Source organism: Pezoporus occidentalis, unplaced genomic scaffold, assembly GCF_034315485.1.
Source record: "Pezoporus occidentalis ecotype Australia unplaced genomic scaffold, CSIRO_AGI_Poc_V1 ctg26, whole genome shotgun sequence".
NCBI classification, from domain to species: Eukaryota; Metazoa; Chordata; class Aves; order Psittaciformes; family Psittacidae; genus Pezoporus; species Pezoporus occidentalis.
This window is the reverse complement of record NW_026914502.1, coordinates 1,637,620-1,652,092: the sequence shown is the minus strand read 5'-3', so window position 1 is coordinate 1,652,092 and position 14,473 is coordinate 1,637,620. Positions and strand designations below refer to the sequence as shown.

The window sequence follows — 14,473 nt, the reverse complement described above, 5'->3', positions numbered from 1 at the left end:
CAAAAAAGGAGAGGTTAAGAGTTTGGGAGGTAAGCAGAGATGGCAGGACACACAGAGTCCTTCCCCTCCACCTGCCCCCAGCATCCCGGGTGACCAGAAACAGCATTCCCATCACACGCTGCTCAAGCTCCACCATAAACACAGCCTTTGGCTTTTCCTCCCACTCCAGGCAGGCTTTCGCGGTTCTGCTGTAAATGAAACACTCAAAGCCACCCACCTCTGTCCACGTTGGCACGCAGAGATGTGAGCATGCCCTCTGACACCAGAGTTTTATAAAGAGCACCTTTGCAAGATCTCTCCGATTTCCTGGAGCCACAGGTTTCTATCTTTTTAACACAGTCACTGTCCTCAGTTTTGACCTGTTCTGGTAAGCTCTGGGGTACCACCTCCTCTGTCGGGGTCAGTGGTTCCGCTTTAATGTTATCGGAAGCCTCACACGGCTCTTCCTTGCTGGCTGCAATACTAAGGAAATCGGGAGGCTTTGATTCTTTGGTGGTCTCCGGGGGTTTCTCCTTTGACGTTTTCTTGTCTTTCGACTTCACTTTTTTCTTTGGTGATTTGGAATCCAACGTGCTTTCCTTCACAGTTGAGGCAGGACGGGGTTTTTTGCGGGGCGTTTCCGCCAGTCTCTCAGCCCCCCAGTCCCCCTTTGCCACGGCTTCAATCGTGTACATGACACTCTCAATGTCCGACTCGGAGGACTGCCTCTTTTTACAGGCTTTCTTGGGGGTGGATTTCTCATTTGTGTGCCGCTCCAACTTACTCTTTTTCTTCTTCTTCTTGATCTTTTCTGGCTTTAGCCCGAGGATACCCATGTCAGCTAGTGCGAGCTCTGGAGAGCAGCACATGTGATCCTTCGTGCTGTTGTTTCTCTCAAAAGGACTATTCTCCATCGAGAGACTGGTAAAATCTCTGCACTTTGCAGTTTCTGATTCCTCAGCTTTCGCCTCATCCCGGTTTTGCATTCTCTTCATCTCTATTTGTTCTGGTTTTCCTTCACAGGAGTCTTTTATCGTTTTCTCCAGTTCTGCTTCCATTTCCTCTGGAACTTCCCCTCTCACATCTTCGGGTGCTTCCACTTTTGTTTTCCCAGGTTCTTTCACTTTTACTCCTTCTGAAGCAAGGCACATCTAGAAAGAGTTTAAACACAGTCCCATGAAACAAACACCAGCTGTTAACATTACTTACCTACATTATCGGGAGCATTATACAGGGAATCTCTCTGGCATCCTCGGCTCAGGAAAGCAAACTATGCTAAAGGACAGTACTGAAAAACACGCTGAAGCCCTACTGAAACTGATGCGATGACAGCTAAGTGCTAGAATAAGGCTGGCGGGTTCTACTGCCCTAATGGAAAAAGACTCCAACTATCTCAGTGGTGTTTCCATGATCATCCAAGTGCCTTTTATATAACCTTGAAACCCACTGCTAGATAGATTTTCAGAGTACCCTGAATGGAACAATACGCTATTTCTCACTTCTCAAGACAAGCTACTTGAAATCGCACATCCATACCCACTTCAGCTCCCAAATGTCACTATACACAATCTTTTCCTCCATTTTCCAAAGGGCCCTGAAGGAGAGGGTGAAAGAAGTTAATTGAATCTCAATAATGAAGACTATTTTCTTTTACTTGAATGTGCAAAACAGTTTGGAAGGTAGCAAAAAAGCCTTCCGAATCTTCTCATGTCACAGACTTTATTTTGCAAGGAACTGCAAAGCAGCAGTCGTTGCCATGGTTATCTCCTCCTGAAGATAGCATTAATGGAAACCAAACCCCTCACACTGTCTGAGGAACAGCGGTATTAAAATATGGGCTATAAAAGAGGTCCTCAAACTGCCATGCTCCTGAAGCTCTGACTTGGGAGATCCTCTTGCCAACCAACCAGCCACCTGGAGCAAAACCAGATGCAAGAGGCTTGCTCTGAACCAGACATCAGGAGTGCCCCTATCCCACAGCTCAGCCCATGGCCCATGTGGTCAGTATGGATGTACCCTCCACACCAGTGTGTTATATTCAGGTCGGTTTTAGACGTTTCAAATTGGCAAGGCAATATTCCCTTGCCAACTAAAATACCTCTCACACCCATATAGGTATGGGCATGACACAGTACGCTTCTGAAATGCCTGCTGCAAAGGGTAAAAACTCCTGCTCTGGTTCAGGTCAAGCTAGGCTGAGCACTGGAAACAGTGGAGAATGGGCAGCACAGTGTCTATTAGGAAGCAGAGGAGATTATGCAGACGAGAACCCCACAAACTATGCTGAGATGGGTTCCTGGTACTTAAGGTACTTCTGTGACATGTTACTGCACTGCAATGTAGAAACAGCCTGTGATTTTCAGGAGCTAAAGGTAAAGCCTTTAAACTGCAGCTCACTGGACACTGATAGTATTTTGTCAAGTCAATACACACCCCCCTCACCAATGGTTTTTGGTTTTCTCTTTTATACCTTTGCTTCTGCACGAGCAAACAGGACAGAGGGCTGTGGATGTGGCTACAAAGAAGTGACTTCTGTTTTGTGAGTTCTTTGCAATTTACAAGCAGCTTAGAAGCAAAGGGAATGCAATATTTCAGTAGGCAGCCATAGCTTTTAACTGCTCCCAGAAGGAGGATGTGCTGAGAGTATCACAGCAGAGTGTCAACGGAAGTTATTGAGCACTTCAGAAAACAGTAGGCATGAAAAGCAAAACATCAATGAAGGCAACTAATAACCCTCCATAGGAACTTGTAATGGCAATACCCTCACTGAGGAACAGACTAACCCGGCCCCCTCTCTCAGCTCCTTGAGCCCCCCACCAAAACCAGTCGAAACCCCAAACCCTAGAACAAGTTGTTTAAACTGGAAAGCTCCTTTGCTACCAGGGACTGGTATGGCCTCTCAGAAGCCCTCAAGCTGATGGTTAATCCAGGCAAACCTTCACTTGTGGCACCCAAGCCACAATAATTTATGCTTCTATAAGCAACAGGCTAATTACAAGTGTAGCACTGTTCCGCCTTCCAGGCTGCGGCAATCAACATCGCTAACTTCTCCGTCCCACTGCACCTGTGGTAATTAGTCACCAGTGTTTTAATACTACCTCTGCCAGCTGAAATAACGCTGATGCTCCACATTGTTTTGTTAAATCAGAAGGAACCGAATGCGATGTATTTGAAGAAATCTAAAGGAAAAAAAAAACAGAGGGGGAGAAAAGAAAACCATTATTTCACCAGCATAACTCTTTCGTGTTTATCAGACAACTTCTCAATGGATTAGTTCCTCCCTCTTCCCAGAATTCATTCATAAGATTTCTACATTGAAAAAGAAGCGCAGACCCGTGCACGCTGTTACAGATGAAACCTGCTCCACCATTGCTCCGGTGGATAAAAGCACCAGACACCAAAGGCTGTTTGCAGATCTGGGGATCTTCTTGCCACGGCTCCCCTTGCAGAGCAGGATGAGCTGAAGCACCTGCGCTCTCACACACGAGCAGACGTCAGCGGCTAAATACCAACCTGCACCAGCAGGCAACCCAACTGGTGGTGGTTTTGAAGGCTCAGTTGAACATCTGATGCACAACTGGAGCTCTAGGGACCGGGGAACTACAGTGCTTACAACCTGTTAGCTCCCCCTATCCCCCCCCAAACGACAGTTCCCATTGCTCCGAACCAACACTGGCCAACAAAGTGGATTTTGCAGAAATCAACCCATCCTTGCCACGGAGGAAATGAACAACAAGGGTTAATGATGCTGCCTCCTGGAAGCTGCAGCTCTTCACAGCACCTCTCAAGCGTTACAGCTCAGGTCTCCAAAGTAACCTCCGCGCCTTGTGGAGGTGATGCAGAGCCCCACAGCACTGCCTCCCTGCACTCCCCTGCCTCTGCTCTGACTGATAAAGACAAAGCATGCATTTAGGCACAGCAAGAAACTGAGCAGAGCTGATAAGCAGCGGCCTCCCAGGCGTCAGCCTGCAGCGCGGCTGCTCCAACCGCTTTAGAAACTTCAGCTATCTTCTACAAAATTCAGTGAATTCCTAACCCACTTCTGCGTTTTATGCCTTCACCATCTGTGAAATGCTGTGAAATATCACAAAGGAAGGCACAGGGAAGGGGGGCTGGAGGGGGAAGAGATAAAACTGGTTAATCCCCATAGCAGAGAGATGAAGGAGGAGCAGAGCAGTGTGATGTGCTGAAGCAGACAGGATCCCACGCGCCAAACCCCTGCCATGCCAGCAGCACGGAGACAGCAGTCTGGTCCCCTCCGGTGCACAGCATCTGTGGTTTGGAGCTACAGCACCACGGCACGCGTGTCTGCCAAACGAACTTGCAAGCCTAAGACACCCTTGAGGTGGTAACGAACACAGTTTATTTGGGGTGCTCCAAACCAGGTCCTGAACTGCTATCTGAAGACAGCAGCTGAATCTCTCACATCTCATTTATCCAACTGCAGTCCAACACTACAGATACCACTTATCTCCAAAACTGGAAAGAAATAAAGGCCCTACAAGAGTTAGCAGCCAGCAGGATGTGCTTTGCACATGTGCCATGCTTTTCTCCGTTTGAATCAGAGCCTTTAACATTCATTTTGTATATTAAATCAGGTTTGTGGGAACCTGAACAGCCGCTGAGAGATCACAGAAAGGCGCCCAACATGCAAACATCACACTGCCAGCTGCCCTTTTTCTGCCAGCTGCCGTACAAACTCTGTGGACAAGCATCAGTGAACCCTCCAATGAGGGCTCCACAAGCTTCATCATATCACAGCTTTCAATGCTGGCTTCCAAAAGTCAAGCTGCACCCAGCAGCAGCCTTAGCCCAGCACAGCCCTACTCAAACCCTGCTGCTGTCTTGTAAGAGGTACCTGAAAAACTTCTGGTGTCTCTGACTAAATACTACCAGCCTTTTTGCTGTCCCAGGGCTGCAATAGCCAAATGCCCTTATGGATCACTGACCACAATTAGGTGTAATCACCCTTGCATAAGCACTGCTGACAACGCAGCACACAAAAACTGCGAGGGACTGTCTGCAGGGTAAGGCAGGTTTTCCTCCACTCATGTAAGTTCCTATAGAGTCAGACAGTAGCATTACTACCTATGGAACAAGGCATGAAATAGTTTTATTTCAGGGCTTCCAATCTCTGTCTTTTTTTCCCCCAAGAGATATTAACTTCACTACAGCAAGAATATGTGGCTGGATGGGAGGAAGGAGGGGGCAAACCCCCTGTATGAGTAAGGTGCTAGGATCCTCCCTTATTTACCTGATTACAGCATGTTATCTTCATCTTTAATCATCAAGAATACCATCTGCACACCAAACCTCAAAGGTTTTTGAGTGATTAATCTGTACCGAAGAGGAGACCTCTACAGGGCTGTATTTAAGACTCACAGAGAATTTCTAGGACTTTTGGGAAACCTGACCTAGTATTCATAGCCTTCTGGAGAATAGATATACACATCATCCCACTGTGATGCTAACTGGTATAATTCTACTCTTGCCAGCTGGAAGAGTGCAGACTTCCCACAGTGCTTCACCAGCTCAGGACTGGACAACTGGGAAGTATTTGATGAGATCTAGGTTTTAAATGAACAGAGGAGAAAAATATTTCAGTGGCACACAGGAAATACAGAAAGGAAGGGAGAAAAGTAACGAAAAAACCAAGGAGTCAGTTAAATCGGTTAAGATTCTTCTGGCAGAAGGTGCTACTTCATGGAAGTGTTTCACGTACCATCCATGAAACACTTAACAGGCTTTTAGGTCAGTGGGATACAAGCAAACACTGAATTTCTTCCTTAGATGAGGCTCATGGATTCTCTTCTATGTTTGTATTGCCCACAGCTAATAATCTCTCATGCCGTGTGTTTCATGTGACTAAGTGAACAAGACATACCTGTTGTGTAAAAGCATGAACGACTGCGGTAGTCAAGGTTAAATAACCTGCTCCTTGAAAGCCTGAACAGTATTTCCTATTTGGTTAAATACAGAAGAGGACCGTTTGCCCTCAAGGGCACTTCATTTTTCACTTTCTTTAGTTAGAAAAAAGAAGGAAGACCTGACATCTGGAGATCAAATCCAGCCTTCTACATAAGATGCTGGTGTGCCAGCACTAGTGCTGAGTAAATTCCTACCACTGCACTTCAGGGAGCTGCTTTTACAGTCAGGTTTTGTCTGACCTGCTCCCAAGTGCAGCGTGAGTTCATCAACACAAGAATTCATCATTATTGCACGTATGGGATCTTTTTTGGCATGGGGCTACATGGTAGTATTTGGAAGCCCTGAAAAGCCCTAAGATCAGGAGCAAGACCACCGGTGTGTCCGTGTCATCTGCCTCATCACAAAAATCATGCTTATGACCATGATCTTTCAGAGGCAAAAACTGCCACCTTAGCCTTTATGTTTAATGTGGTTCTTTGGAACTGGATCATTTGACGAGTTTACTTTGCAGTTGTCAAGGAGGTTCATTACACCCCCAGCCCCCACCAAAATCCAGGATAACCATTTTACTGCAAACTGTTATAAAATACGGTGCCAAATACTTCATTAATAATCATCAATAACAATATATTAAAATAAAAAAGTATATTAAAATAATACTTCATTAATAATAATTAAAATTAAACCCAATAAATAACCCACAGTCCTTGTATGCGTTCAGTGAACTTGCTCAGGACCCCACCAGAGCAAGTACCTTGCACACTGCACTTTGCACAAAGATGGCCTCAGCTTTCCATCCTTCTGTTCCGCTGGATCCTCCGCTTCTAATGATTTTTTCCAGTGCAGTATGAAGGGTAGAAAAGGGACAGAGAAAGACCCACACGCTGCAGTATAACCTGAGAACGTGCAGCGATATTTTGCCTCCTGACGCATCATGTGAGGAAAGAGTAAAGAATTTCATACTGACAAGCAAATGGCTGCTCCTAACAAAACCAAGGTGAGATCTGCGTAGTGCTAACGGGAAGGCAACATTTCACTTCAGCATGGAAACTCTCTTCATAGTGAAGAAAACAGACTGCAAGAGACATAAATGTAAGGATTCATTCTCCTGAAGCTGCTGGCCAAACACCAAAAGCAGGAGATGGCCAACGAATCACCTCTCAGGGGGAATACCAATCTCATTCCCTGTCTTACCACCACCTTCTAGTTTTGCTTAGAATAATCAGAACCTGCAGTACTACAACCACAAACAGCCCCTTTTTATCTAGGGGTCGAACCTGTGGATCATTAGGGGCAAGTTACTGTCTTTTATTACAATGCAGGTCAGCATTTGAGCTACTACATCATTGTGTAAGAAGCATGTGCCACTGTACCACATTTTCACTTCCCTCTTAAACCAGGTATTTCATTTCAACACAGCTGTTTACTAACTTCAGCATACAAATAGCAAACATGTTCATCTGTTTTACACAGCAGCTTTACCTGGGAAGGTTACAGCTTTACCTAAGGGAAGGCTGGCTATCAGAAGACAGTGACGAGTTCTCACAATTTCAAGGTGTTTTGACCAGAAGTTTTCAAGGATTCAAACCTTCTGCTCAGCACAGAAACAGACAGAAAGGGCTGCCTGCAAGCCTGCTCAAAGTGACTATGTGAGAATGCAGCAGGGACAAAATCATCCTCAGGCATGCCTTTTTCTTAAATGATGGTAACCTGTTGGACTTGCAAAGGGAATTCCACCTTGCTGCACACAAGTTGGGGCTTTTTTCATTAAATCACCTACAGAAAAACTGCTGAAAGTGAAGAGTTCGGGGGTTTTGGCTTCATTCTGGTTTTAAGATGGTTAAAAAAGCAATTTATGGCTTCGATCCTCCGGAAGCATTTTCTCTGTTTAATAATGAGAGTTTAGCTAAGTAAATCCAAGAGGTACTCTTGTTTCTTCTCAACAAAGCAGTCATCACCATCTGTTCGCGTTTGCCAAACACACATCCAGCAAGACCAAGAGAGCAAAGGGTCCCATCTGCTCTGCCTCCCTCACATGGCAAGGAGGGTGACAGCAACCAGCCCATGTGAGCAGACAGCTTGCAAACAGCCACCGCACTAAGGAACACAGCCCACTGCTCTGAAATCACTGGCCTATATAATGGCTTTCCATAAAGGTGCAAATGGGAAGGACAGAAGTAGGACCAAGTATCTGCAAGAGCAGAATGAGAAAGCCAAAAGTGCAACTTGGCAACACTCTAGACTTAAAAGAACTCTTAACAGGGACATCATGTCATCTCTGAAGACCTCCAAGATGCACGCTTGCACACCCACAGGACCCAGTGAAGTCTTACTCCTGGGATTCTCATCACCTGTTGTGGCAAGTCACTGGGCAGGCCTCATTAGCCATATCCTCAACAGCTTTAATTGATGACTACAGCATTTGGGAGAGACAACCACGTGAAAGGCTAACTTGAGGCTTTACAGACGAAAAGAATCCCATGCTAACGTCTCCATATAACAAGCTGTTTCTGAGTGACAGGGGACTTGTACTGCTGGGGTGAAGGTGTCCATTTTAAATGACAAATCTACTCAATGGGATTGCTGTCTTCACAAAGAGGCACTCTTACTCACCCTGCTGCAAAGGCGGCGAAGAGAAAGGGAACATACGAAGAACACCCAGCCAGAACCAAAACTGAGCTGGGATGGCTGCCAAAAGCTCCAGGCACATCAGACCACAGCACACTTCACATTTCTTCATAGGTCTACTTGGCTACTGGCTAAATAACTACTTTCTCTCCCTCTATTTTCTCTTTTGTAGCACTGTACATGGCTGACAGCAGTCTACTGCAAATTGCTGACCACGATTTAGCTTCCTAAATGCAGTAATGCATTCATACAGACAGGACCCGGTAAGAAGCGGCACAGTAAGGAATGGGATTTTTGCCAAACTTGACAAAAGACACCCTGTGCAAATGAAAGCCCTTAGATGCGAAAGAGCACAAGCAGCTTTAATAGCAGGGGAAGAAAGCTTAAAGAGCATGCTCTTTCCTTTTCCATGTCTCTGTCCCTTACTTCCAGACATGGAAAACACAACTCAAACCCCACAACCCCCCCTCAGACTGCACACGCATTTTAATATCTTTACAAGAAAAAGAGCTTAGCCCTGGCTTTAAAACTGTCCTCACCAGTTTCTAATTAACTTTCTAAGCACCTCTTCTACCTAACAGTTGATGATTCACACACGCACTCCGACGTGCCGGATGAGCCGGCGCCGTGTCGTGGTATGCAACTCAATGCGCTGTCACATCCGTATGACCATTTTCAGGGTGGTCATTCTGTTGTTTGTTCAATTAGGAGAGGAAATGATTTTAGGTTCTGTGAAATCCCCAAAGTCGATCTTGGTCAGGTTTTACATGACAATTTGAGAACGGTGTGCTAAAGGAAATGGCTTGAAATGGATGAAATGGTGTGCTGAAGGAAACCGATACCCTGCTCATCTCTGCAGACTGCAGTTCAATTAAAGCACAAGATGGTGACGATTTCTCAATCTAAGTTAGCAGACTCACTCAGACAACATTTTGCAACGCAATTCACAAGAAGTGCTCTCCAACTTCTATCTCCTACTTGGTTTGAAAGGTTGGCTTCAATACATGGCTCCATCCCGCTCAATTCCACCGAGTTTCTCAACAGAACTTTCCAAACTGACTTGAAACTTTAATAAAAGGGGGCACATATGAAAACATCTTTGTGATTAGAGATACTAACTTTATCACATCTTTTCTAGGGGTGTTTGTAGTCAGGGATTGTATGGCACCTGAATTAGTAAATTGTTTTTTCTCAGTTGGGCCTCCTAACAAGTACATCAAGGCCCATCCCAGCTGAGCTGAAAACACACAGTACACAATTAGCTTAACATTTAACAGCATAACAAATGGGGTATCTTTTCATCCCATTCTGCTCCTCCACAACACCACCAGCTCCAGTCCCTTCTTTTCAGACACACCCTGAAGATACCTTTAGCACAACTGATTCTGCAAAGCAGTACCAGACTCCCCCAAATGGGCAAGAAGAGAATATGTGTGGAAAGTCAATTCACAGAAGCACACTAAACACATGGGAGAATAAACTATTAAAAGCAATCTTTAAGAACTCCAAACCTTCCGCACGTGGAGGAAGAGGCACAGCTTACATACTTAAGGGTAATTTATAGGCTTTATAAGTCATCAGCTAATCGTGGTGTTACAGATCCCTGTAGCTGTTGTGATAGGCTTCATCTGACCTGCAAGTTTGTTTTCCAAAGGATTCCTGCCTCTAGGGCAGCTGCCATTTTGCACTGCTGCAGCCTCTTCCACAGGCACTGCGTAGTGTCATTGCAGAATAGCCATTTGGAGAGTATGTTTGCAGCAGTCCTTTGCTAGGGAAGGCCAGGTAACGTGAGCAAGCCCAGTATCATTTGTACATGCTACAGCTGGTAGAACATCTTGTCCAATCACTGGTTATCCCCCATATGATTTTCTTAACACAATGCTGTCATGAAGATAAACATCTCCTAACGGGAATCCTTTATAACACAGGGTGCTCAGCCATTCAGTGACAACTCTTATTGATTCCTTGCTTCCTCCCATATTCCTCCCCCCACCCATATTTCAGCCATTATACCTCAGCAAACTGAAACAATGCAGACTCCTCGGTTTGTTTTACAGCTCCCAGGACTCCGGGCTGTGATGTGCTCGAAGAGATCTGTCAGGAAAACAATTACGTTCATATTACCTAACGCTTTCAGTTTCAATATCAAACTTCAATGCGCTACATTTCTGATCCATCATCCAGAAAGAGTCCTGGTACCTAATGGGCATGCAAATGAAACCCAGCACACCCAAAGAGCAGTACCTGCTTTCCATCACACACATAAATGGGTGATTTATGAAATGGTGATCTTATTTTTCATGAAGAAAATCTTTCCTAGGGCAAACAGAACAGGCTAAGACTTTTCCGAAGGGCTTTTATTTGCCCACTGGTATGCCAAAACCAGGTTAGCAACAAAACCTTAACGCTGTATTTCACAGTTCACTGAAAGACCTGGGACTGCAGAACAGTGGTGCTGATAGAGCACAAACTGCTGCGTAGCATGGAGGGTACGTGTGGCCAGGGACACAATGGGTGCAGGTACTTTGAGATCTATCCCAGGTACTCAGATAACTGCGTTTTATACTGCTTACCTTGTGCCAATCATTTTGGTTGCAAATGACACCTCCGATTAATGTCAGACCTTGGTACAAGTACCTATTATTTTGCCATTGCCACAGATATGTATCACATACTGATTAGGTGCAGCCTCACTACAGGTTGCTTAACATCCGGAGAAGTAAGACTAGCTAATATGCATTTCTAATTACTGATCATCAGTGAGCTATAACTAAACCACCTGTTTCAGCAGTGCAGGAGCTTGTTTCCTAGCACCCATTAAAGTTGTTCTTCAATGGGTAAGGAAAAGCCAGCGGTCACAAGCCTTTAGCAAGACTCTATCTTGTAGCACACAACACAATTCCTGTCTACTACCACGTGGCTGTGGCACGTTACTGCTTGGGCACCGTAAAATGAACTGAAACAATTTAGTGAGCTGGTATTTACCTTGCTCTTTAAAAGACTTGACAGTGAAATCGATGGAGCAGACCGTTATCAAGAGGAACTATACAAAGTATGACACTGCTCAATATGTTGACAAAATATTACACATTGGATAGAGCTATCTGGTGGATATAGCATAGAGGAAAAGTCTGGGAATTCCAGAACGACAGTTATTTTTGATGGAGTCGACAACTAAAGCACCCACGATAGATAAAACATAACCTAACATCCAAACATACAGGTTAAAAGCTCAGTAAGTAAGGCTCTAGCTCAAAACTAAGTGCAGGAATAACACCACATCTCTAAATTACCACTTAAACCATAGCTCCATTATTACACTAGGGTTTCCACCATGTTCTTAAATACACTCTCTTGCACTTCAGGTCTGACCTACCTACCTGATTAACTGATCCAGTACCATAATCCCCAAAAGAAGGAACAAACAAAAGCATGCCGTTCAGCTTTCAAATGCTTCTACAAAGGACTCAGTGGGGAAGACAACCCTTTTAAAAGGAACTCACCTCTGCAAACTGAAACAGTGATGACTTCTGACAGGCTTCTGTAGAATTAGTTGCATCAGACTGGCAAGTACTTGAGGAAACCTGAAAACAAGGAGTGTGCAGAGTAAGACCTCAAAGGTGATGCTTTCAAGCTAAGAACAACAGTGAGCAAATGAAACACCAGGCAGCAGTAACAAGAAGCAGTGTTTAAGAGATGGACAACCTGATATTCCACAGTCCTGGATAGGTTGAACTGAGCTTACAGGTGAAAACGTAGTTTAGCACCCATTTGAACACATCTGAAAATCACCCAAGAAGAAAGACCCCAATAATACCAGGGATATATTTCTTTTCCTAATTCCAAATTTTGCAGAAGAATGCTAAACTGATACTGGGTTACATGGCTACCTGGTACTGGTGATGCCATCAACACTGCTATGTCTGTAATGCCATTCTGAACAAGAAAATTACTTAGAAGCTAAAACAATGTTTTTGAAGACACTGAGAGTTGCTAAGTGACAGAAAGGCTTATCCCCAGCTCACCTAACAGCATGAAAGTATGGGTACCACAAGCCTAAAATCGTCAAATGATGTTCCTAAACATCCATTTTGGGATGCTTATGTGAAGCTCTGGCATAAAGAGTCATAACTACTGAAATTACAACACAAAGACATGATTGTTCAAACCCAACAGCCTTATTCAAATTAACACAAAGCTCAGCTGTACTGTTCTTATTAGCCAGAATTCTGCTAAGCATCATTCTGTAAAGGAACTGCCTCAAATTCATTTAATGTCAGATTTGAGTATAAAAGATTTACATGTGTAACTCCTAGAAGCACGAGTTAGTGTAAAATAAGGTATGTAACGTGGCTTATAGGAAATGGAAGAAGAGAGACTTTGTGGGATTTTAGGAAAAGCAGAAGGATGGCAATTTATTCCCTAACAACTTGTATTTTTTCCATGAGATTTCAGTTTACTTCCAACATTTTGATGCAAATGTGTTTCTGTATGTCAACAGCATTTATTAGTGAATGCATGTGTGAGATTTAGCTAGCAACCACCTCTGTTGCTGGTAAGCACAAAGCACCACAGAATAAGCAGGCCTACAGCACATGCAGGTTGTACTGCTGCTCCTGCTTGTCCAAGATGCCATAGTACCAGTGGCATTTTGTTTCAGGAATCTGCTACCCATACTACCCTGGAAAACACTAAATCCAATCATAGCAACCCACAGGCCAAGAATGGTGTGTAGTTCCCAAGGGGAACTATGCCACACAACAATTTGCTTACATGTACAGCTGAACTTGTTTCTTCCTGCTGTAAAACCAAGCAGTAACAGTGCCTCCTAGGAGATATGCTTCTATTATATTTACTAAACACCAAGCAGGATGTATTATCAGGGTACTACGGGAGTATACCAACCTGAAGGCTTACAAAGAATGTATTTGAAATGCCCGTCTTTTCCTTTTTCAGTGATTTGTGCTATTGTTTTCACTGATGTAACGTTTATTACTGCTTTTCACAAGTTTCTCTATGATCTGTGGAAGATGCCCGTGCCTCAGCAGTGCTGTGGATTGTACCAGGGATGCAATGTACCAATCTTGCTGCTGAGTGACCCTTCTCTGAGTCTCTGCACTGGTGTGAAATACGTAAGGATGTTGCTTGTATACCTGAGGGTTCATTTGGTTGTTTCAGGCCAGTTCACTGGTGGGATGCTGCCAGAAATAGACCAGAAAAGACCGCGGCTTTGCAGGTCCCCAGCTACCTATCCAAGGGCACGTCCACATGAGCCTACCAACACCCATCTGAACTGACACAGCACAAAGCAGCTCCAAGCTAGGAGCCGCTGACCCACGCCACCCCAGGAGCACCGTGCTGGAGCAAAGAAGCCCTCCTGAAAGGGGCTGCGATGGCTCAGCCCCTGCAACACCAGTGCTGGGAGGCACTCGCTCCTGGACAGGCACGCTGAGGGAGGACGAACCTTCTTGCTGCCTCCGAGGCCATGCGCTGGGGTCGGGCGCAGCTTGGTCACCTCGTGGTACAGGAACCACAAGTTGTGGAAGGTGTGAAGCCAGTTTCTTACAGCTGTGTGTGTCAAGGACAGATTGCTGGTGCCCAGTAACCCAGAGGCTATTTTGTGGTTAGACCAACAATGCTTTTCCTATCAATTTCTATTACCTTTAGAAAGCTAATGCTGTCGCCTTTACTGACAGAAGCACTAATTTGAGCTTGTTTCTTCTACTCAGCTGCTCCCCATATGCTCCTGACTTGTGGGAAAATTTATTATCTCCAAGACTTCCAACCTCTGCTAGGCTGAACCCAATCAAAGCACTGCAATAATTACCGGAGGGAACGGATGCACAGAGAGTGCCATTGTGCACGTCTCATTTCCTGCTGTGATGAAACATCCTCAACATCTCATTCCTTCTCCTCGTTCATCCTCTGAGTGTACCCT

General features: G+C 44.9%; 1 protein-coding gene across 24 annotated transcripts in view; it reads right to left on the bottom strand.

Moving 5' to 3' along the window:
• Positions 1 to 14,473, bottom strand: part of BBX (BBX high mobility group box domain containing) — a 137,490-nt gene that overhangs the window by 25,534 nt on the left and 97,483 nt on the right. For 21 of the 24 annotated variants that reach the window (XM_062623926.1, XM_062623917.1, XM_062623904.1 and 18 more), the window contains 4 exons: positions 12,039 to 12,119; positions 10,549 to 10,629; positions 3,078 to 3,158; positions 218 to 1,130 (listed from right to left, as the gene is read on the bottom strand). In XM_062623926.1, coding sequence (XP_062479910.1) covers positions 218 to 1,130; positions 3,078 to 3,158; positions 10,549 to 10,629; positions 12,039 to 12,119 — 1,156 coding nt within the window. The remainder of the gene's footprint in view (positions 1 to 217; positions 1,131 to 3,077; positions 3,159 to 10,548; positions 10,630 to 12,038; positions 12,120 to 14,473) is intronic. The other 3 variants (XM_062623905.1, XM_062623903.1, XM_062623908.1) reach the window with 3 other exon arrangements.